We start from the raw sequence: 25,366 nt of genomic DNA, 5'->3' as shown, positions 1-25,366 counted from the left end.
CAACAAAAATAAGGATGTCCTACCATACCCTCTGGGGACGCGGGTGGCGCTGTGGGCTAAAGCCTCAGCGCCTAGGGCTTGCCGATCGAAAGGTCGGCGGTTCGAATCCCCGCGGCGGGGTGCGCTCCCGCTGCTCGGTCCTAGCAGTTCGAAAGCACCCCCGGGGGCAAGTAGATAAATAGGTACCGCTTACCAGCGGGAAGGTAAACGGCGTTCCGTGTGCGGCTCTGGCTCGCCAGAGCAGCGTTGTCACGCTGGCCACGTGACCCGGAAGTGTCTGCGGACAGCGCTGGCCCCCGGCCAATAGATGTGAGATGGGCGCACAAACCCCAGAGTCTGTCAAGACTGGCCCGTTCGGGCAGGGGTACCTTTACCTTTACCTTACCATACCCTCTAGTATTTCTCCCGTGAAAATAAGGATGTCCTAAGGAAAAGCAGAACATTCTGGGGTCAAGTCAGAAACTGGGACTGTCCCTGGAAAACAGGGACACTTGGAGGGTCTGTTGGTACCTCCAGCTTTCTTAGGCAATTTAAATGGGTAGAATAAATAAAGAAATAGCAAAGAAATAAAACAGAAACCCTGGGAAAGGAGGTGAAACCTAGAAGAGGACCAGGAGAGCAATTCACGCTAAAGGCAGCCTCTAAATTCCAAAGAGGGGCATTGATTTACCGTGGGAGACTTTGGAGCCCATGCTGTTTCCAAAGATGGAATACTTTATCCAACTAGCTAGCTGCCTCTCTGTGGAGATTTTCAGGATTTTCTATTGCTTGGGATGGAGAAAGTAAATGCCAGCAAGGAAAGGCCTCAAATGGGTTGGAGCTGGACTATTTGGCTTCCATGGACCTCAGTTAAGAAACATATCAGCTCTGAGTGGATGGCCACAGCCAGCCACAAGTCAATCCCCCTGGAGTTTTGATGCTTTTCATAAGTTAGTCCTGAGATTCCTATTCAAGATGCCCATTCACTTCAAAGGCTGTATATAGCCTGTTATTTTTTAACATCCAGCTACATGATGTCTCACATAATACGTCTTTCTTTTGGTTTGTCACTTTTCTTAATCAAATCCCAAATGGAAAAGATAAAAACCTTTGCCAAAGTGCTGGCTTGCAGGCAGAACAGACCAATTATGTGGTTACGTATTGAATTATTGCCTGGCTCAGTGCTGTTGGATTTTCCGACAGCTAGAAAGAAGACTCACTCAGCAGAAAATGAGACAAACGTCTTGCACGCAATTAGAAATGGTTTTGAAATGCCTGCTTCTAGGAGCAGTCCCAATCCTGTGAAATCAAGAGGCGGGGGGAAAGGGGAAAGGGGAAAGAAACTTGCTTTTGGGTACATTCTTTGGGTGAAGACACCCAAATGGATCCAGTGGTTTGCTTCCTCTGGAGAAGGAAACTTGTTGGATTCAACCCATCTATTCTACATGTGAAGGAAGCCATTTCAGTAGACTGAAAAGTGAAAACAAATGCTTCAGATCCCACTGAATGGGTGTCAAAACCATTTGCATAACTCTTCAGAACTTAAAATTAATCTCCATAGACATTTAATCTAGAGCAAATACATGATGTACTTTGTGTTTATGTGAACATCAGCAAAGAGGCTGCGCGCCTACATGCGTATACTCTCGACGGATGTTCAGATTAAGACTGAGCTGACATTACTCCCAGATTCCTGAAAATATTCCTGCCACTAAAACAGGGGCTGATTTTCTGCCACTGTCCAGGGGGGAAGTGGGGGGGGGGAGGATTTCCTCCAAAGCTTTTAAGAGATAGCTGTCCCTTACCTTCCTGGCAAGATATTGTGGAGAAATGCCCTGGGAGCGACAGGTTGTGACATGTCCTTGTTCCCAAGGCAGTATGGGAAACTGCAGAGAGAAACGGCACTTCTGTGAGTGGCACAGGGTTGGAGTCTTTTTTGGTTTGAAATTGATTCCATTGCCACCCAACAAATGATCAAAAAGACATTTCTAAATTTTGGGGCGCAGCTCTAGTTCAAATGGATGTGTGGCAGTCAGGGGTGGGGCCTGCTGATGTAATGCCACACCCCCTAAATGCTCATTTGTTCCATAAAGGTCAAATGTCCATAAAGGGATTCTGTATTCACCCTTGGTGCATCAGGCCTTGTTAAGTCTCTCCTACCTATTTTTCCTTGGACCATGGAAGGTAAACGGGCATAAACTGTGGTCTCCTATTGCAGGCATCTGCTTGTCTGCAATTCTCTTTGTATTCCAGCAACGGGGTGCAAGGATTAAAGGGTTCACAGCATTAAAGTATTTGTGAACAATGCGTATTCCAATGCGAAGGATGCCTTTAAGTAGCTTTTGGGTGGCATTTGAAATGTAACGTGCGTGCTATTTTTATAGACACTTAATTGCATTTTCCAGCTTTTGATACACACACTTGCCAAAATGTTAATATGTTCTGCTTCAAAGTAGCTCATTCTCTTCACGATGCAGCTTTTAGTTTAAAAAACGACAGCAGCAACATCTTGCTTTGACACATGTACAGTGGTACCTCTGGTTACGAACTTAATTCGTTCCGGAGGTCTGTTCTTAACCTGAAACAGTTCTTAACCTGAGGTACCACTTTAGCTAATGGGGCCTCCTGCTGCCGCCAGCATGCGATTTCTGTTCTCATTCTGAGGTAAAGTTCTTAACCTGAGGTACTACTTCCAGATTAGCGGAGTCTGTAACCCGAAGTGTTTGTAACCCGAGGTACCACTGTACTGTAATGAAAATGTCATTTGGCACAGAGGTTTTGCCCTGCCCATTCAAGAGTCGCAAACCATACTAAGTCCATCATTTGCCCATCCTGAACCCGCACCTGTCAGCATATGAGATGCAGGTAACCCTCTGCTACTCCCTGATGCCACAACTGACATGTGGGAAGGCTGGATTTGGAAACCTGTGTCTTATCATATATCCCCACCCCTCAGGGACTGTCCCCAGCCCTCCAGCTTAAAGGAGCAGGGATGAGTACTGAGATCATTTTTTTCTGTCCTTACAGAAAACACCTAGCCAATCTGATGTTTGGTGAGAATAAAAAATGGGGGGGATGTTTACAGGTGCATGCGACTAATTCAGCTGGTACCTATATCAACTATGAATCCTTTGGAGAGTCAAATGTAATGGGTCTACTTCAGTATTATAAGATAAAAATAAAGAAATATCCTGGCAAGTTGAGTGTTGTAGATTTCACCCCTGGGTCAAAAACATTTCCTCTCCCCTCGCATCCTCATACCAGATAATTGTCATGCTACACAGAACAGCTAATCGGCAATGTTAGATCTATTCGCAAAGGGGAGGTGGTCAGATTATGCATCCCATGGGAGAGAATAATATTTGGTGCTGCCTGATGTGACTGAGGCCTTGATATTTAATCAGGGCATTATGAAAAGTACAAAGGTGAGGGGGGGAAACATCTTAGTTCAGTGTTCATCAGTATCATAAAGGATGTGAAGAAGAATAGAGTGTAAGAATTCAGTGTAAGAATAAACTTGCAATCCAGGAAAGCTATGTTAACTTAACCCTAAATTTAGTTCTACTTCCAAATATATTTTTTGTAGATAAATACATCTTTCATTAATTCTACATATAGCATTAGCATAAAATTTTAAACTAACAACTCCTCATCTTTACATAGTGGCAACGATACCGGCGGGAGTACTTAGTTGTAGATATTTCATTTTCTATTCTCTCGAAAAGAGATATCGCTCTTCTTCTGGTAACTGCTTTGCTGCCGCTGCTGTTAAATGTCTAATTTATAAAAGGGTTGAGAGGTTGGTAGCGCTTTCACTCCACACAACTGTTTACTTCTGGTGTATTTTCAAAACAGCTATTAATAAAACAGTCTCACATGTTTGTTTGTTTTCCATTGTGTACAGGTCTGAAACATGGTACAGTCAGAAGAAGGAGTCTAGATGGCAGCTCCGGGATAATGCTGTTTTCACATAATGACACATTTGCCTTTCAGCTTCTCTTTCCTTTTCTGTTGCTTGCTTTTTTTGCCGTCAATCTGTAAGCTCACAGTCCTGCGTTTCTCCAAGTTCAGCAGCTCCTGGAACAACTCCTTCACGTTGTGGTTCATCTTGGCAGAGGTCTCCATGAAGGCACACTTCCACTTTTTGGCCAGGGCTTCTCCATCGTTGGTCTGTACCTCTCGGTTGTGGTCCTCGTCGTTCTTGTTCCCCACCAGCATGATTGGGATGCTGTCTATATCCCCTTTGATTTGGCAGATCTGTTCGTAGATAGGCTTGAGTTCCTCCAAGGACTGCCGGCTGGTGACGGAGTAGACCAAAATGAAAGCATGTCCTTTGGAAATAGACAAACGCTGCATGGCAGGAAACTGATGGCTCCCTGTTGTGTCAGTGATCTGCAAAGTGCATATGCTCTTATCGCAGCTGATCACCTGCCTGTAGGTGTCTTCAATTGTAGGGATGTAACTGTCTCTGAAGGTGCCTTTAACAAATCTCAGGACCAAGGAACTCTTGCCAACTCCTCCTGCTCCAAACACCACCACCCTGTAATCATTGCTTTGTTCAGGCATGGTTTTTCAAGCTTTGCGCTGCTCAACGAGGAAAAGAAACCTGCATGTGGGAAGAAATAGGAATCATCTATTAACATTTTGTGGTGGGGATAGTTCAAAATAAATCCAGAACGCTAGAAATGGAAAACATGAGCTATGTTATTGCACAGTGTGCATGATGAGGCTCTTTCTTCTCAATTTTAGATGTCCATCTTTCAGTACAAAGCACAGCCATAAATTTATATAACTTAATGTCTTTCTATGATTTTGAGACTCATGCAAAGAGGAAGTGTAAATTCCCACAGAGAGAAGCAGAGACATTCCAAACATTGAAGGATAACACTCGCTCTACCTTTTCAAACGGAAATGGGGAAACTCTGCCCCAAATTTGGACTGCCAAGCAGTTTCCCCCAAACCACACCCACCTGCCTCATGTCTGGCATCATTTGTGACATCAGGTGTGGGGTAGATAGAGACATGGCACTAAGCTCCCCATTGCCTCCCCGTGTTGGTAGCAGGCAGCAGCACTCAGTGCTGAGCAACGCCACCCCACCAACTTCTATCTGTTTACACCAACCACACATCTTTGTGTTTGCTGAAATGCTGAAGCGCAGGGGTGGCTCATAAATAAGGGTGAGACTTCAAATTACCATATTTTGAGCTCTGTAAGACTCACTTTTTCCCACCTAAAAAGTAAGGGGAAATGTGTGTGCGTCTTATGGAGCGAATGCAGGCTGCGCAGGTATCCCAGAAGCCAGAACAGCAAGAGGGATTGCTGCTTTCACTACAAAATGATCCCTCTTGCTGCTCTGGCTTCTGAGATTCAGAATATTTTTTTTTCTTGTTTTCCTCCTCCAAAAACTAGGTGCGTCTTGTGGTCTGGTGCGTCTTATAGAGTGAAAAATACGGTACATATACAGTGGTACCTCGGGTTAAGTACTTAATTTGTTCCGGAGGTCCATTCTTAACCTGAAACTGTTCTTAATCTGGAGCACCACTTTAGCTAATGGGGCCTCCCACTGCTGCCGCACCACCGCCACACGATTTCTGTTCTCATCCTGAAGCAAAGTTCTTAACCCGAGGTACTATTTCTGGGTTAGCGGAGTCTGCAACCTGAAGTGTCTGTAACCTGAAGCGTCTGTAACCTGAAGTACCACTGTAGAAGGTTCTCCAAGAGAAGCCAGCCAGCTCCTGCTAAGATGACAGTCAACACTAGACCACTTTTCTATGTGTAAGGGAGAATTCAATGCCATGATTCCCATTGAAATGACTGTCCCTATCGTACCCCTGTGTGGTATTCTTGGGGGGGGGGTTCTCCCAACACACACACCCGAGCCACTTTTGGGGAAGGAATCATGGAGACAAGGGGAGCAGAGAGCCCTGTTGTATTTGCACAGGGTTTCTGCTGATGGAAGTCATTTGTGTCCATTCCTAGGCCTGTAAATATGGGTTTTAGAGTGCTGAAGTGAATTGGGTGCCTTCTCCTGCTAATCCTCTGCCCCCACCCTCTCAAAAAAGCACTGCAAAAAAGCCTCTGTGCATCCACAACCAAGAAGCACATTTGATAGGGTTGCATTTACAGTTGTATCAATATTATTTTGTAGTGTTAAGCCAATGCACAAGAACACAAGTATGCCTCAGTAAATCATCACCATGCAAAATGAGATACGGCCCAGGACCCACGTACCTACGGAACCGCCCTTCCTGGTATGCCCCATGGAGGACCTTAAGGTCCACAAATGACAACACTTTGGAGATCCCAAGTCGCAAGGCAGTTAGATTGGTCTCAACTAGGGCCAGGGCCTTTTCAGTACTGGCCCCGACTTGGTGGAACGCTCTGTCAATGTTTCCCTTTTTTTAAGGGAAATTCCCTTAAATAGGATTCCTCGCAAGAAAAGGGAAAAGTTGACAGCTATGATGGAAGCAATTGGTTTTATTTTTTTAAGCTAATTGTATGGGCAGATAAGATAAATTGGAAGATAAATTATATTTCAAGGAGTTAGTGATCTATCATGGTTATCCTTCCTGCCTCTGTTGCTCCCTGTCTCTTGTTAAATTCTTTGATGGTATGAAAAACAGCCTTTATGTTCTCTCCTGGTATGCCCCGCGGAGGACCTTAAGGTCCACAAATGACAACACTTTGGAGATCCCAAGTCGCAAGGCAGTTAGATTGGTCTCAACTAGGGCCAGGGCCTTTTCAGTACTGGCCCCGACTTGGTGGAATGCTCTTTCACAAGAGACCAGGGCCCTGCGGGACTTGACATCTTTCCGCAGGGCCTGCAAGACAGAGCTGTTCTGCCTGGCCTTTGGTTTGGACTCAGTCTGACCCTTATGTTTCCCTCCCCTTATGGTTTTGATCTATGGGCTACTATTAAAATGAGGCTACATTTTAAATTGTATTTTAACCCATATTTTAAATTGGGTTTCTTTCTTTCTTTTCTCTCCCCCCCCCAATTATGTTTTTATTGTAATTTTACTGGTGTTAGCCACCCTGAGCCCAGCTTTGGCCGGGGAGGGCGGGGTATAAATAAAAATTTATTATTATTATCATTATTATATATGGGCACGCCTTTTGTGTGTGTGCAACATTTTATCCACACACACTTGCATATGAGTACGGAAAGAGTGGGGCAGAGAACATGCAAATAAAATGAAGGAGCAGGAAGTGTTTGCAGGTTGCACATGCTCCAACCCTGTACAGTGGTACCTTGAGTTACATACGCTTCAGGTTACATACGCTTCAGGTTACATACGCTTCAGGTTACATACACTTCAGGTTACATACACTTCAGGTTACAGACTCCGCTAACCCAGAAATAGTAGCCCAGGTTAAGAACTTTGCTTCAGCTGGACTCCTTGGCAGGTTTTGAATAAACATTCACAAACTTTTTATTGATAATAATCAGCTAAATAGTTTGAGGATCTATACAACTTTGTAACATGCAGAAAACAGCATTCTTAGAGAAACCAAAGAATGGAACTGAGGGAAGTTGGGGTAGGGGGTGGGTTTTGTGTGGGAAGAAGAGAGGGAGGAAAAATGGGGGGGGACAAGGATGATATGTTTTTGGATAATATGTCTTGTTATAATTTTGAATTAAAAAAAATTAAAAAAAGAACTTTGCTTCAGGATTAGAACAGAAATCGTGCGGCAGCAGCGGAGGCCCCATTAGCTAAAGTGGTACCTCAGGTTAAGAACAGACTTCTGGAACGAATTAAGTACTTAACCCGAGGTACCACTGTAATTAATTTTAGAAAGTAAAATCAGAGGGAAGCCATGGAGGAACTAAGAAACGAAAGTTGAAAAACTCTTTCACCCCAATTTCCAAATTAAGATATTTCCCTCTGTCTCTAGCCTAATGCAGAAAAGCTGGAAGCGTTCTGGGCCTGATCAAAAGGTATCGTAAATGCCAGGATTCTGCCTCGTTGAGCCATTCGAATGGGACTATATCTCAGCACAATATGGAGAAACAGGGATGGCATTACAGCTTCTCATATCCAAGCGAAGTGTGAACTCCCCAGAGTATAATGTTAAAGACAAGTGGGCTGAGAAAATGCTAAGAGAAAGGATAAGAAAAGGCTCTAGAAGGCAAAGAGAAAGTAGGCGTCTAGTTCGTGTCACAATCCAGCCTACAGGAAGAAACAAGAGCGGAGGCAGTTAGAAGGAATCCCCCCCCCCCCAGAGGATAACACTGACTAAATCTATGAGACAGCTGCTAACTAGGGCTATGGCTTAGGCAGAGCAGTAAAGAACAGCCATGGCGACGAATAATGTCGCAATCGTGATTACAGCTAAAAGGACAAGGCAGATGGGGCAATGTATCTTCAGAGCTTGCCAAAGCTGGGTACGAATAGCACAGAGCCAAGGGGATGACGGTGTTGTGGTGAAGTAATTTTTTAAAAATGGAAATGAGCATGCAGACCAGGTCTGTTGTCCAGGTCGGTCATGTAACTAAAGATTCTCTGCATAGCTCTCAGCTTTTCCCTTTTCTTGGGAGGAATCCTATTCGGGATAAGGGAATTTCCTTTTAAAAAAGGGAAACATTGACAGCTATGGTTCTCTGTGTTGAGCATTTTTGCTGGTCGATCTGCCCTTGCCCTAAAAAAAAGGGGGGGTGCAATTATGCAATGATGTCTTCCAAGTCAACAGGATACTTACTATTGCTATTAATAAATTAATTAAATGTAATGTAATTAAATTTATATGCCACCCTTCATCCAAAGATCTCATGATGAAAATGTAAGGTAAAAACACAAATAAATAGAACAAAAACAAAACAAAACGATAACCCCCCTTCCCACAGACACATTCAAAAGGCTGTAGAATATTAATCAGCCAAAGGCCTGGTTGAAGAGGAATGTTTTTACCTGACCCCTGAAAATATATAATAAAGGCACCAGGTGAACCTCCCTGACAAAGCCATTCCATTTGGAATTTGAAACCCCTCCTTCACCCCCGGTTTACTCTCATGTAAGAGTTTTGCTTTGATCCTTGGCTTTTTATTCTTCCAAATAAACTTAAGAGCAGCATGCTGCCATTTATTTAATTGTTGACCATTTATTTTAATTGGCAAACGTTGGAACAGAAAATTGATTCTGGTAGCCATCTTAATCACTGATGTTTTTGCCTGGAAAGAAAAGTTAAATAAGGGAAGTGAGGCTGCAAGATTTGTCAATTAATTGATTACATGAATTCATTAAAAATGAATTTAACTATATATATATTTAAATTTAACTATTTATACAAACCACAGGTAGCAAGTGCCATTTTTGGAGAGACATTGTACCTTCTCTCTAACACCCCATTTATAGTGCTACTGGTGAACTACATACATCAGTGTTTCCCAACCCTGGGTCTCCAACTGTTTTCGGACCACAATTCCCGTCATCCCTGACCACTGGTCTTGCTAGCTAGGGATGATGGGAGTTGTAATCCAAAAACAGATGAAGACCCAACGTTGGGAAACAGTGACATACTGTACATGCATCATCTAAAAACAGAGGATGGAGTTCACCTAGTGAAGTCTGTCAGCAGAAGCGCCCTGCACAAAGACAGAGGGTCACAATGTGGTTCCCCCCGATGCTCCCCCAAGATTGGCTCTGGAGTAAGGTTGCCATTTTTCACACAATGAAAGTCTGAACAGAAAGGTTGTTAAGCTTTTTCTGGCAAAGTTGTTGAGGAAAATCACCAAAAACGATACTGCCAACATGGGTTGCCATACATCTAAATTTTCCCAGACTCCCCCTCCCCGTTATTTCCAACTGGACACTGCTTCTAACTGCAGTATTCCAGATATGTCTGGGAAATTCTGGATGTATGACAACCCTACTTTGGAAGTCAATATAACTCCCTGAAACAGATTGTCTGGAAAGCAGAGCATACATCTATCTGTGGAGATGAAACATTTGTAATAGCGAAGTTGAATTGCACTCATAGTATACTCTTTTTTTGCATCCAAATGGATGCAAATACAAGCTATGCATGTCTCTCAATGAATATCCTAGTTGCTGGTAAGCGTGTGCATTCATAAGGTTTTGCATTTGTTCCATGAAAGAGTCGCTTTTAGTTTAATCTAATATATACTCTTGACTTGACGTGTAATGTGGATTAAGACTCATGGTGTATATATAGCCTCTGCTACTTAGGAACTCTTTTCACATTAACTAGCTCTGATAGGGAAAGTCCTAATTTATTGGCTAGGTTTCTCTTTTTTAAAAAAAATCACTATAATATAAAATTATCGTAAGTGAGCATAAGTAATGATTAAAGAATCTCTCTAACGAAATGTTTAATTACAGCCCCTGAGCAGGCTGATTTAAAAGAAATCATTGCATTCCTCTCACTGACTTATACTCTTTTTTTCATGCAAGAGGTAACTGCAGAGCATCAGATTTTGGGAGAAGGTTCAACCTATGAAAACACTTGGGATACTCTGCAGGATCAGTTTATCCCTTCTTTTATGGCTAGTAGAGATAACAAGGCAATATCCAATTCAGTCATACTAAGAGCAGGGTCGTTACTGACGTCAATACTTTTCCATGGATCTGAGTATGGCTATCACCCATTGTTTATTTATATGGTGTCTGGCCTGTTTTTCACACTTTTATACACTGCCATGGAATCTTCTGATTACACTTATTAGGAAGAAGAAAAAGGCCGATTGACTGCAAAAATAGTGCGGGAAGAAATGCAAGGACCAGGGAACTAGGACTAAAAAGTTATGTCTTTTATTTTGGACTCCCCCAAAAGCCCCAAATGTTCTCTGTAGGGCAGGGGTTTAGAAGCTTTCCCAGTCCAAGACCCACATTCCCTTGCAGGGGGATGCGGGGGGTTGTGCAGGGCCAGAGGCAAAGGTTGCCCAAGCAATGGATGCAACCCTTACCTTTGTATAGTAGTAAAAAAAGTAAAGGACCCCTGGATAATTACGTCCGGTCAAAGGCGACTATGGGGTTGCGACGCTCATCTCGCTTTCAGGCCGAGGGAGCCAGCGTTTGTCCACAGACAGCTTTCCAGGTCATATGGCCAGCAGGACTAAACCGCTCCTGGCACAAAGGGACACCGTGATAGAAACCAGAGCGCACAGAAACGCCGTTTACCTTCCCGCCACAGTGGTACCTATTTATCTACTTGCACTGGTGTGCTTCTGAACTGCTAGGTTGCCAGGAGCTGGGACAGAGCAACGGGAGCTCACCCCATTGCAGGGATTTGAACCACCAACCTTCTAATCGGCAAGCCCAAGTGGCTCAGTGGTTTAGACCACAGCACCACCCACATCCCTAGATAAATATTATCCTTACCCCACAGCAGTACCTATTTATCTACTTGCATTGCTGTGCTTTCGAACTGCTAGGTTGGCAGGAGCTGGGACAGAGCAACAGGAGCTCACCCGTTGCGGGGATTCGAACTGCCAACCTTCTTATCAGCAAGCCCAAGAGGCTCAGTGGTTTAGACCATAGTGCCACCTGCTCCGCTACTGTACAGTAGGCTACATTCTAGCCATACAAAAGGCAGAGGTTTTTACGCCCCCCCCCCACAGGGACACATTTGTCTATCTGGGAAAATAAGACCCATTATCAAGGATGCATTCCGGCCAGGCAAAAACACAGGGATGACAGGAAGTACAGCCATTAAGGGCTGTGGCCTGGGGACATGTAGACTGGAGCCAGGCTGCTTTCAGTCTCCAAATCTGAAGTTCCCCATCCCCACTTGAGAGAATTTGCACACTGTCCTAGGTTTTCAGAAGCCAAGAATAAAGGACATGTATCGAGAGTACAGTCACATCAAATAGTTGCCCACCCCAAGGATAAAATATAGAGGGTGGGGTTGGAAAATAATGAGCAAAGCATAGTTTTTTTTCTAAGTAAGTGTATATATTCTGTAAGTGTGGGATATTCTGCCTTGCGGGCCTTTTCATCTGGAGGATGGGCTCTGAGTGTTCATGCAGAATTTCAATCGGGACGATTAATAATTCACAAAGAATTTTGTGAAGCATTTTAAGTACAGGACTGCAGACCAAGCCAAGTCGCACCAAATTTAGCTGTAAAGCACAAGATGACTGATGTAATGAAAAGTCTCCATTTGAGGGGGTTTTCCCTGAGCAAACAAAAATTGGTACTCCCTTTCTGTCCTCAATAAGATCCTAAAACTAGTTTCTTCAGAGAGGCTTTTTTTTTTGCTAGTTGTCTGCTGGTAGATATGATTTCGTAAGCAATTTAATGAACATCAGCGTTTACCAATCTCCAAGTTTTCTAAGTACCCTGAACTGATGGACAATTGACACTAGAGAATTCGAGTGATTATAATACGGCAGAAGTGATGATCTCATGCCTTGTAGCACGGAAAATAGAAACATCTGTTGCATCACATACTCAGATAAGGGTTCTTAAAACAACAGGATTCTTCTGCTTCCACAATCACTGAAGTGGTGCTAAATAGTAAGTTTATTTGATATTTCTATGGACAGCTCCTAATGGATTTTGCACACTGTTGCTTAAGAGAACACACATTCCCTCTTCTTAGTGAATCAGTGGTGCCATTATTGTAGTGGCACGATAATCAGGCCAGTCTTTGCTTTTGAATTTTAGGAGCCTTGCTAAGTAATCTCAATAAGTTGATGGAAACTCATTACAGACTACCCTCAAGTGCCATAAAGAAGAAGGTCATCGTTAATAGTTTGCTTTCCTAAAGGTGTGTCTAAACAGTAGCTTCCTGCATTTAGGGGTGGGCACCATTAAGCTTCTGTTCAAAATTAGAATTGTCTGGAAATGCACTTAAGAGTCCCTGCAGAAATGCTGCACGTTAAGAGATGTTAGTGTTTCATGTATCATTTTAAAATAAAGAACCAAACCCATGAGACCTCATTCAGAAACCCTGAGACACCAGAGTGCAAGACAGATGCAGGCAATTGTGCCCAAAGTGGTATGATAATAATGATGATGATGGTGATAATAATAATAATAATAATAATAATAATAATAATAATAATATATTTATTCCCCGCCCCATCTGGCTGGAATACCCCAGCTACTCTGGGTGGCTTACAGCACATAAAAAATTGTAAACATTAGACATTAAAAATTCCCGATACAGTGGTACCTCGGGTTAAGAACTTAATTCGTTCTGGAGGTCTGTTCTTAACCTGAAACTGTTCTTAACTTGAAGCACCGCTTTAGCTAATGGGGCCTCCTGCTGCTGCTGTGCTGCCGGAGCACGATTTCTATTCTTATCCTGAAGGAAAGTTCTTAACCCGAGGTAATATTTCTGGGTTAGCGGAGTCTGTAACCTGAAGCGTATGTAACCCGAGGTTCCACTGTACAGGGTTGCCTTCAGATGTCTTCTAAAAGTCAGATAGTTGTTTATTTCCCTGACATCTGATGGGAGGGCGTTCCACAGGGCAGGCGCCACTGCAGAGAAGGCCCTCTGCCTGGTTCCCTGTAACCTTACTTTTCGCAGGGAGGGAACCGCCAAAAGGCCCTCAGAGCTGGACCTCAGTGTCCAGACAGAACAATGTGGTGGAGATGCTCCTCCAGGTATACTGGGCCAAGGCCGTTTAGGGATTTAAACTTCAGCACCAACACTTTGACTTGTGCTCAGAAACATACTGGGAGCCAATGTAGGTCTTTCAGGACAGGTGTTATATGGGCAGGTAGGGTCTCAGCCTGTGTACCAGATGGATCTGATAAACAGCTGCCCTGGACACAGAATTGACCTGCGCCTCCATGGACAGCTGTGAGTCCAAATTGACTCCCAGGCTGTGCACCTGGTCCTTCAGGGGCACAGTTATCCCATTCAGGACCAGGGAGTCCTCCACACCTGCCCGCCCCCTGTCTCCCAAAAACCATCCTTCTGTCTCGTCAGGATTCAACCTCAACCACAATCTTCAGATGCTATGATGATCACTCACGGCTGGTTATGAGATCAGGACATAAATGTATTTTCATTAAAAGTCAAGGTTTCATAAGAGAAAGTATTATAAAGTAAAATTATACAGTAGTGCCACCTTGCTAGGGCTGCTAATTTTTTTAATAGTCCTCCCATACCAGTTCAGAACCAATTCCTGCCTTTATTTTCTTCTCCCTTGCAGTGGGGCCTAAATCAGATTGTTTTAGCTTACTGCATGTTCCGGCACTCAGTGGTTGCCTGTTCTGACTGTCTGTTCTGCTTCTGAACAGTTCGTAGTGTCCTTGAAGAATAGGTCAAGGACATTTAAACAGGAGGGATAGAGATTTAAGATTACAAGGAACATTGAAGTATAAGGGGATGGTTTGACAGTGCAACTAAGCACTTAGAGACCTTGTGGGATCTCCTGCCACAGGGGCAAGCTAGATGTGATGTTAAGCACATGAATATAGTTCTGTGGTTTTTGTTTTGCACACCCAGGTGCAAAGAAGCACAGACAACTGGCAGAAATGACTGGCAGAATCCGAGACCTGGGAGAAGAGGCAGTGGAAGAGGACTGGAAAAAGTTTAAGGACTATTTACAGAAACATTGTAAATTGTATGAGTGTTAACAAGGATGCAGGTCTGAAAACAACACGGCACCAGCAATTTAGTTGAAAGAAATATGAGAATATGTGATGTTTAAGAAAAAGATGGATTTTGGAGTATTATTATGTAAATTAAGTATCTAAGCATTTGATAAAAATATTTAAAGTCGGAGACATAATATTTGAAAATTACAAGATAGGAGCTGAAACAAGGTGATAATTTGCTGTTTATAATTTTATAAATTGGGAACGCAGGAATGGGAGATGTGAGGAAGTCCAAAAGGTTAAGAAAATATGGTTGTTGAATATTGGATCTTGTTGTATGTTTTCTATTATATGTTAATTTTTTATTTTATTTTTTGATCACAGGGCTTCATTTCTGATTAAGCAAAGCAGCTGGCATGTTTTCAATGAGCAGTCATTAATACTGCTATTTTGAAGGCCTAAGTAGCAAGAGAACAATCAGTTCTGGTGTTCCATATTTCCAGCTGAGCTAAGTTTAATCACAGAGGATGAAGTATTCATACCAGTAGCTGACAACATCCTACCAAACCATCTTCTAAAAACGGTATGCATTCTGTGCGGGCATACAGGGAAAATGCATTTGATGCTTAAAATGTATCAAGTAAATTTCGGAATAATTTAGATGTTGCATTTGCAATAAAATCTAGTCGAGTTACAAACTAGATGCCCTTTTCTCTTCCTGAAACAAGATGAAAATTCTGTTGCAAGGAAGCCACTTCCAGAGAAAAATCCTTGCTGCACTTGTCAATCATTTTAATACTGTGGTCAACAGATCAAAACCAAAATACTACAAATTCAGTACCAGTTGTTATGCAGTACATTTTGGGAACTGGCCAAGTCTATGGAGCTCCTCTTGAACCATGTGAGAGTTTCAGATGCATCCATTAAATGTGGGTGGGGCATCTGCAGATATTACATGGTTTATATTAATTTTCTCTAGTCTCCTCACACACTTCAAGACTAGACAGCCCTTCACAAAGTTGGTCTATCATTCCAATTTGTCACACCATGATCAACCAAGATATTAAGATTCTCCTCAGAGACAATTCTCTGGATACCTCCACTGTTATGTACTGAGTTGAATAGGATCCAAAATGCAGCAATCTGATTGATCCTAGAACAATAGGATTCAGAATGCAGCAGTCTGATTGGTCCTAGAACAATAGGATCCAGAATGCAGCAGTCTGATTGGTCCACAGGAGCCACCCAATCCAGTTCCAGATGGAAGTGAATCTGCAACCTGATTGGCCTACAGGAGAATCCTGGAATTCGCTAATCGCGTGGGGAACATTGTGTAAATAATGTATATAAAGCAGACATTCTGGGGGAACTTCCATTCCTCCTCACCACTACAAGCTGAAGAAAGAGCATGAAATCCACTCTCGGCTCTGAGTATATTTCATCCACCAACAGAAAAGAAACAGGTGATTATGTCAGACAGTGTCAGAGACCGTGCTGAGGAGGGGTGCACTAAGGAGGAATGGTGGGAGCCACCCCCCAACACCTACCCCGATCCTGATCCTGATCCTGATCCTGAATCTTCCCAGGAGCAGGAGGACGGTATAGATTTGGAACAATGGTTTACAGAGGGGCATAGTTCAGAAGGCAGAAGCTGGGAAATACTGGATGGGGAAAATCTAGGAGAAGATGCACTGGGAGAGAGAGAGTTAACAGATTCACAGTCTCTGGACAGCATTCACCCCCTTCTCCACGGAGAGCTCAGAAAGTGTTAGAACAGAAAGCGCAGAGGGTACAAGCTCAGATTACAAAACGTAGGAGTGATGTAGATTAATAGGGATGGAGTGGGGGGGGAGTAAGCCTTAATTGGGAGCAGCACCATTTCTAGTAGACGTGTTCTTTTTTCTCTCTCCCTATGATTATGAAAGAATCTAACTGGTAAGACGTTCCTTTCATTTGATCTCTTCTTATTTACTGCTACCAGGAAGAAAGCCAGTTCCCTGAAGCCTGACAGACAGGGCCTTTGTGGTGGTGGCAACCAGCCTTAGAATTCTCGCTTTGACTGGTACAGAGTATTACAGTCTTTATTTTCAGTGCCAGACTGAACTAGGACAGTCAGATGCAAAAAGCATTCAGGGCTCTTGCACCTTTAATATATATGAAGAATTTGTGTCAACATACAGCACACTACAGGAATCTAGTCTAGATGTAACCAAGGCATGTGTTGACTGTAGCCAAGTCTGTTCTCTCTAGAAATGGACCCATTCGCCACACCGGCCTAAGCTGAGCAAAAGTTCTCGTAATCTCAGCCACCACTTGTCTCGACCATCTAGGAACAGTGCCAGTTCAGTACACTCCCAAAATGTAAACTTCATATTTCAAGAAGAGTGGAATCTTTTCCAGAACAAGCGGATATTCTATCACTGGACCAGCTGTCTTCATAATCAAGGACACTTAGGTTTCTGCATGTTCACCCCCCATTCAGCCCATCAATGATTTCAGAGAATGGTTGAGAAATTCCACAGCCTCTATGGGCTGAGAAGAAAGGGAGATTATGGATCTACATGTCACCTGCATGTTGCTGACAATCAACTCCAAACCTCCAGGCAATCCCATCCCCTTAGTGGTTCATTTAGATGCTGCTTTATCATTGTCCTAAATACTGAGTGGTTTATAAATACTCATCAATCAATTAAACTAGTAGAGAGGACAAGAAGGAATTTTGCAGGATCTCAAGCAGATGTTCCCCCAGGACCACCTTCAGGAATCTCCTCTCCGCAAACGGCAAGATCTATTGTGTGCCAAGGCCCCATGACCCGCAGTTCCCAAATGGATAATAAACACACGGACACGAGTATTTTGGTTTATGGGTTCACATAGGCCATCATCATCACCATCATTTATTATTTTTACCCCGCTCATCTGACTGGGTTTTTGAATTATGTGCTGGAGGAGACTCTTGAGAGTCCCATGGACTGCAAAAAGATCAAACCTAGCCATTCTTAAGGAAATCAGCCCTGAATGCTCACTGGACGGACAGATCCTGAAGCTGAGGCTCCAATATTTTGGCCACCTCATGAGAAGAGAAGACTCCCTGGAAAAGACCCTGATGTTGGGAAAGATGGAGGGCACAAGGAGAAGGGGACGACAGAGGACGAGATGGTTGGACAGTGTTCTCGAAGCTATCAACATGAGTTTGACCAAACTGCAGGAAGCAGTGGAAGACAGGAGTGCCTGGCGTGCTCTGGTCCATGGGGTCATGAAGAGTCAGACACGACTAAACGACTAAACAACAACAAAATACTGAGTGGTTTATAAATACTCATCAATCAATCAAATTAGTAGAGAGCACAAGAAGGAATTTTGCAGGATCTTAAGCAGGTGTTCCCCCAGGACCACCTTCAGGAATCTCCTCTCCGCAAATGGCAAGATCTATTGTGTGCCAAGGCCCCATGACCCGCAGTTCCCAAATGGATAATAAACACATGGACACGAGTATTTTGGTTTATGGGTTCAAATAGGCCATCATCATTTATTATGTATTTATTATGGGTCTCCCCAGCCACTCTGGGTGGCTCCCATCATAATATTAAAAACATGATAAAACATTGAACATTAAGAACTTCCCTAAACAGGGCTGCCTTCAGATGTGTTCTAAAAGTCAGGTATTTATAAAAGTCAATTTATAAAAAATTATTTTACAAATTGCAATTATAATATAGTCACCCTAATGTTCAAAATTAATCTTGGGAGTCTTTTGTCCTTTTTATGATAACTTGTGAAAGTTAATGTCCTGGCTAGTGCCTGTTAATAGCAATGGCGTTGCCCGAAGAATTCAGAACAGGGCTGATGCTATGAGGTTTAATCCCTGAAATTATCATCATTTTCCAGTGACAAGATTTAAGTTCAATTCAAAAGGGGGAAAGTAAAGAAACAATTGTGCGATTCGGCGAGTCTCATTACTGCCTAGCATTGATTTTCAGTCAGAGCCGCTGAGCATTAGTGGAAAGAACCTTATGCAACCTGGAAATTGATGTGCTTTCACCCATGCTGCTGCTTTATGGAACATCCATCTTAAAAAGAGGAAAGGATGCTAGCACTGTAGTATTCACTAGTCATTCTGACACAAAATCTCTCTCCCGGCTGCTTTAATGCAACGTCGATTGGATTACCGGGGTTTCCAGAATGTGCTGACAGCATCTCAGTTAAGGAATGTAGAAGATGGAATCTGGCTTCCTTTCCCCCCACATTTCACTAACTCTTTATATTCCTTGGCTCCTGGCTGATGCGTATCAGCAAGTAAATGAAAAACAGTATCCTCGTTTAAATTATGACATTCTTGTTTCCAGGTTAAATTTATTATTATATGTTGGAGGGCTCAATTTAGATGAAACGTTCACTGTTTCTAGCCATCAGAATAAAATAATTCCAGTCAGCCTTGCACCAGAGGAAACTATACTGTGGTGCTAGAAAGTATCTAATTGTTTTTCCAAATTATTTTAAATTGCCTTGGTGACTCAGTTGACTGCCATAGATTTTATAATGGGCATCTTTAGCTGAAATGTGTATTTTGGAAGCTAGGGAAATTGTTTGGGCATCCAAGTAAACACTATAAGTGTGACTGCAACTCATTTCACCACTGGAACAAGACCACAGCATCTTGCACTGCCTATCAAACTGCCCCACATATTTTTCATGCCATCAAGAAATTCTTCATTGAATTCAATGGCCATAGTGGGTTTGCATTTTGAACCGTTGTCCAAGCACTACCCGTGCAATAAAGAATTGTACAGGAAATATACATGGTTTTGTTTTCTTTTGCAACACACAAGGGGAAAAAATAAGAGTGTTCTCTGAGGCATGGTTTAAAAGAAAACAAATAGAATTCCAGAAATGGAAATTACATGTCATAAATGATATTTCTGCAACACACCTGCCTGAACCAGGAGGGAAAAAAATGCTTTAGGGAATAGAATAAAATAAATGGACTTCCAGTGGAAAGCAGGTTCCATACCTTATGACCTACCAGTGCTGGAGAGGGGGGTGCCATAGGAAGCTAGGAAACTGTTTAAGAGCAGGTCATATTGTTTGCCCATTTATGCAGTGGACTCCAGAGTCTTCAACTGTCAGGGACTGAGCAGAGGAGGAGGAGTGGCGGAGACCGCCTCCCCATCCTGACCCTTCCAGGGAGGAGGAAGAGGAAGACAATACAGTGGTACTTCAGGTTACACACGCTTCAGGTTACAGACTCTGCTAACCCAGAAATAGTGCTTCAGGTTAAGAACTTTGCTTCAGAATGAGAACCAAAATCGTGCTCCGGCGGTGCGGTGGCAGCGGGAGGGAACGAATTAAGTACTTAACCCGAGGTACCACTGTATAGATTTACAACAGAGATTTGAGGGAGGTCACAGATCAGAGGCAGATGGGGCGAAAAGTTGGGAAATAATGGGAGAAGAGGAGGCAGAACCAGAGCAGCAGCTGGCTGACATGTTGTCACTAGAAAGCATTCTAGACCCGACATCTCCCAGAACCTGGCGAGTCTTAAAAGTAGGAGAGCAAAGAGCTTATAGACTGAGGGCTCATAGCAGCACCCGTAGAGGAGATGATGACGACGAATGAGGAAATGAGAGAGACAGGGGGTGGAGATTAACTCGGGACAATGCCATTATCCAAAAGGCTGGGTTCTATAGCCTTTCTCTGTAAAGTTTGAAATAAAAATGGACGGTAAGAAACTTTCCCTTGTCTTTATACTTTCCTGGGCACCAGCCGGGAACTGCTGACAGTATCCTAACATCAACAGAGGACTTTCACATCCCCTATTACCTGATAATTTAAACTGGGGGTTCCAGGGAAAGAGCCTGGGGTGTTCCCCATGCAGATCAGGTGCTTTAAGGTAAAGGTAAAGGGACCCCTGACCATTAGGTCCAGTCGTGGCCGACTCTGGGGTTGCGGCGCTCATCTCACTTTACTGGCTGAGGGAGCCGGCGTACAGCTTCCGGGTCAGGTGGCCAGCATGACTAAGTCGCTTCTGGCGAACCAGAGCAGCACACGGAAATGCTGTTTACCTTCCCGCCAGAGTGGTACCTATTTATCTACTTGCACTTTGACATGCTTTTGAACTGCTAGGATGGCAGGAGCAGGGACCGAGCAACGGGAGCTCACCCCATCACGGGGATTTGAACCGCCGACTTTCTGATTGGCAAGTCCTAGGCCCTGTGGTTTAACCCACAGCACTTTACCCCTGAGCTAAATACCTTCTGTCAATAAATGCAGTTGTGAAACCTTTAACACCTTATCGGTCTCTACAGCCACAGCAGGCGCTGTAACTCTCCAATGGCTTGACTTCACCCACAAAGGCACACTCCTCCATTGTCTCCTGAGGCAGATGTCAACAACAAAATATGACGTATCTGAGCACGTGATGCACAGAAAGAACTCAAATGTTGCTAAGGCCAAACATGCGCCAAGATCTTTCATCCTCACGTGTACAGAATCACAAAGTTGGATGGATCTCCCATGGCTTCTCCAGCCTAGTACCCTGCAAGAAGATCCTTCCACAAACCAGAAGAGAGAGTTCTCCCATTTTTAAATACATCTCAACGCCAAATGCTAGATATACACAACACAGGAAAGGCACTAATGTCATATTCTGAGCACAGCTGGCCTGACCCACCTTACTTACATTGCTTTTGTGAAAGTTTCCATGAAAGAAGATGTCACAACCACCCCAAGTCTATTCCATTGCTGGAATGCTCTTGTATTTCGGACGTTTTTCTAACTAATCTGCCAGAGATTGAGTGAACCAATTTTCCCTGTTCTTTTTTCTGACTTCATTTGAAAACTAAATATTGACTCCACCTTCAATTAAGAAGTAGCAACGGCTGTCATGGGAATTAGAGGAGTTCTGCAGACTAAATCTGCGGTGCCAGGTGATGAAATCCAACTGATTAAATGTCCACAGATAATTGTGTTTCAGTTCGGTTGGGCTGGATTTTAAAAAAATAATAATCTGGGAAAGATTTCTTTTCTTAAATGAGCATAAGAACCTAAGAGGATTCCCACTAGATCAGCCCATCTAATTCCTGTTTCCCAATGGTCAAGGAGATTCCCACAGGAAGCCAACTAAGCAGGACATGGGGGAAATAGCTGGGATTCCGTAGCTGGAATTTAGACTAGTATCCATTTAGAGACATTAAGACTCGCCTTAACTTCTATTAAATTGACTAACCCCTTTTTAAAGCTGTCCAAGTCAGTGGGAAGTAATTTCATAGGTTAACGATCCACTGTGGAAATAAATACTTCCTTTTATCGGTCATTAAGCTTCCAGAAGTTATCTTCATTGAATGACCGTAGGTTTCTGGTATTATGAAAGGGGGTGGGGAGTATTTCTGGCCACTTTCTGTACACCATCCGTGGCTCAGTTTGTAGAGCATGCAGCTCTTGATCTCCAGATCATGGGTTTGAGCCCGACGTTGGGTAAAACAATCCCTGCATTGCAGGGGGTTGGATTGGATGACCCTCTGGGTCCCTTCCAAGGCTCCAAATCTATGGAATCTATGAACCATGCACCATTCTGCCATTTCTCCCTTACTTGCCTTACAGCTGCAGTTTCTTGAACCACAACAAGCGCAGCTTTCCGGGCAAATCTATTTAATAATTACTCACAACTTGCGTGGGGCTAAATGTTACAAGAAAAGGTGCCAGTATGTGCTAAATTCAGCTGGATAATGGTGAAGCACTTTCTAGATCTGCAATACTTCCAGTGGGAACATTTTTTTCCATGTGTTTTATAGGGCTATAACATGGCTCCTGTACAACACCAGGAATCCATACTCCACGCACATAACTAAATTCTGGCTGCAATTCCGTGCAAACTTGGGAGTAAGTCTCTTTGAATTCAGAGGAGTCTGCATTGCAGGGGGTTAGACTAGATGACCCATAGGGTTCCTTCAAACCCTACAAGTCCATGATTCTATTCTTTAAAAATATAAAATAAAATAGAGCAAGCTTAATTCCAAAAAAATCAACCTTGCAAATTATATGGTTATATGGGAAACAAGCATAAATGCGCATTTGCATAAGCATGTTCATTCCTATCAAAAACAACTACATAGGCATGTACAAAGAAAACACTTTGTGAATCTTAACTCCTTAACGTATTTTGCTTTAAGATAATGAAGGAAGTCTAGATAAAATAACTAATTTTCTTAAACAGTTCTTTGTTTTGATTTCTTTAGGGGCTAACGATTGATCAAGCTGTTCAAAGCAGGAGAAGCAACCCATCTCTGTTCAAAACATGTCAGGGACTATTTGTTTAAAACTTACCAACCTGCACTGCCTTACTCTTTGGCTTGGAAAATATTCAGATCCATTTGCCAGGGCGCTATCTCTCTTTTTTCAGAAACAGGAAAGCTCCACGAGAATCTAACCCTGAAATGTATCACCTGCACATTTTGAAAGATGCGGAGCTATGAAGTTCTCCCTCACTAGTATTCCTCCCTTTTGCATTCCAAAATGTTTCCATCCACTAAGTTTCCCCTCTGGTTTTGTTTTTTAAAAGAACATAATCATCTTGTATTACTTACACCCCTTTTCCAGCAGGCAGATGGGTCAAAACATTCCTCACATTTCATTCGGGTGAAAATTGTAGTCTACAGCCAGTCTTGTAATGTGCATCCTGATCATTATGCAACATTCTAGAGGGAGTTTATTAAAAAATAAAAAATGAGGAGACTTACCTGAGAAGAAGAAGTCTGATAAATATGCTTCAGTTTTTGCCTGTCATAGTAGCTGAGGTAGAGCCGTTCTGCCAAGGCTGGGAGGTGGCTGTTTTTTAGTTCTCCCAATCTGTATCCCTCCTCCTTCCCTCTTCCGCTTTATGTCCAATGGGTGGCTGCTCTTTGGTGCTCCTGGCGTTTCTTGTGCTTTAGTCACTGAGATGCCAGCTCCCTCTCTTCCTCTCCGGGTCTCTGGGCCGTGGTTAATGCTTGTGTCCCTCCGGTTACTCCCTCTCCTCTCTGTGACAGAGCAGCTCTGGCTCCGGCTGCTGCATCAGCTGCTATTAGTACCTAAATGGCGCCTGCAAATCTCATCTAAGCTTTTAACTGCCACCTACTGAATAAATGTGGAATTCACATCTTTGGGATGGGCTGGGTTTGGTCTTATTAAAAAAAAAGAAATTCAACACTCGGGCAAAGGCGGTCATCTCTGTCGTGCAGTTGGGCTCGCATCCTTCAAAACTGCATTTTATATGTCTTGTTTTCTTCGCCTCTCCAAATGCAACAGCAGCAGCCCTGCTCCTTGAGCCTGACAGAGCTCACACAGGCAATTTCATGGCTGAAGTGTAGAGTTGTGCACAGAATGGTCTCGCAAAATTCTCCGCTTCACCTGCGAGCGCACAGATTGGTGGGAACTAAAACTCACAGAGTTTTGCCATGGAGAGAAGTGTTTCCCCCCCAAAGTTTTAGTTCCAGTGGAGCAGCTTTCTTGTTTCAGAAAGGTTTTGGAATGCGTTGTTTGTTAGTTATTGCTGCCACTGCAAGTGGCACCAGTAGGAGCTGTAGCAGAAAACTGGCCGCCATTTTGCATCCTCCATGCTGCCCTTGATCATATACAGTGGTACCTCTGGTTACGTACTTAATTTATTCCGGAGGTCCGTTCTTAACCTGAAACTGTTCTTAACCTGTTTTATTAGTTTTCATCAAACAAACATACTAATAAAAAAATAAGTTGAAAAAAAGAGAAAGAAACTGTTCTTAACCTGAAGTACCACTTTAGCTAATGGGGCCTCCTGCTGCCGCCACATCGCCAGAGCACAATTTCTGTTCTCATCCTGAAGCAAAGCTCTTAACCCAAGGTAATATTTCTGGGTTAGCAGAGCCTGTAACCTGAAGCGTATGTAACCTGAAGCGTATGTAACCCGAGGTACTGTAGCACCCTGCTTGTGGTTAACGCTTAGCTGGAATGAAATATTCAACGCAGCAACAGAGAAATTAAAATAATAATTTATTTGTCAGACAAATAAATAAGAGGCACAGTGGTATATGGTTACCAAGCTCTGGCCTGCCTCCTGCCATTATGGCCAGCACTTATATTCCCTTAATCCAGCCCCCTTTGCTCCTCCTGTGGCTGCCTCTGTTCAATCAGCCTGGTTGGATTTCCTATTGGCTGATTGCTATAATTAATTCTAAGAGATACACCCATATCCTTCTGTCCTTATATGGAACACAAAGAGCTATATATTGTTTCATCTATAAATGACAAATAAGTAGTAATATATCTTACATGTGTCTCAACAAGGAATCTTAATTACCAGCTCACCTCTTGCCTTCCTTGCCCTCCAAAACAGATGGTTAATAATTTTCATCTTAAACATATGTCAAGGATCTTGAGTTTCACATCAACATTGAAAGATCTCCTTCATTTGAAGGTTTCTAAACAAATATCTGACAACTAATATATCAGGGCTGCTTGAATGGCGTCTCTTATCTGACAAGGGGGGCTAGACTGGTGACTGACTTAATTACCACTCTTACAACTATATGAAATCTAGCATTTCTTAAATCTTTTGCATAATTACATTTAAGACAATATATTTAATACATAACATAGGTAGCCTTTTAAAAGGATAAACTTCCTCAAAGTAAAAAGGAAGAAACAGTTTACAGCCTCATTTCCATGTGCTCTTGGCCTTTTGTCCTGTGGCTCAAGTTTAACGGTTTTATTATGTTTGGTCTCTGCCCTTTTTATCTTCTGTAACATGTAGGGTCAGTGTCCTCACTCTCAGTCTGTAATTCCAGCTTTTACGACTTTGAGAATTGTTTTCTGCTATAAATCAAAGGGGGGGCCCCTTTGTCTAGAAGGAAAACACTGTCAG

General features: G+C 43.0%; 1 protein-coding gene across 1 annotated transcript; it reads right to left on the bottom strand.

Moving 5' to 3' along the window:
* Positions 1–388: 388 nt before the first annotated feature.
* DIRAS2 (DIRAS family GTPase 2) lies at positions 389–23,566 on the bottom strand. The gene is made up of 2 exons (XM_082242340.1): positions 23,229–23,566; positions 389–4,585 (listed from the first exon to the last, which is right to left on the bottom strand). Exon 2 carries the CDS (start codon positions 4,543–4,545, stop codon positions 3,946–3,948), a length of 600 nt encoding a protein of 199 aa, XP_082098466.1. The 5' UTR covers positions 4,546–4,585; positions 23,229–23,566; the 3' UTR covers positions 389–3,945.
* Positions 23,567–25,366: the final 1,800 nt, after the last annotated feature.

Source organism: Podarcis vaucheri, assembly GCF_965113315.1.
Source record: "Podarcis vaucheri genome assembly, contig: SUPER_11_unloc_1, whole genome shotgun sequence".
NCBI lineage: Eukaryota > Metazoa > Chordata > Lepidosauria > Squamata > Lacertidae > Podarcis > Podarcis vaucheri.
The sequence above is the reverse complement of the archived record's forward strand: the minus strand, read 5'-3'. Positions and strand labels throughout refer to the sequence as shown.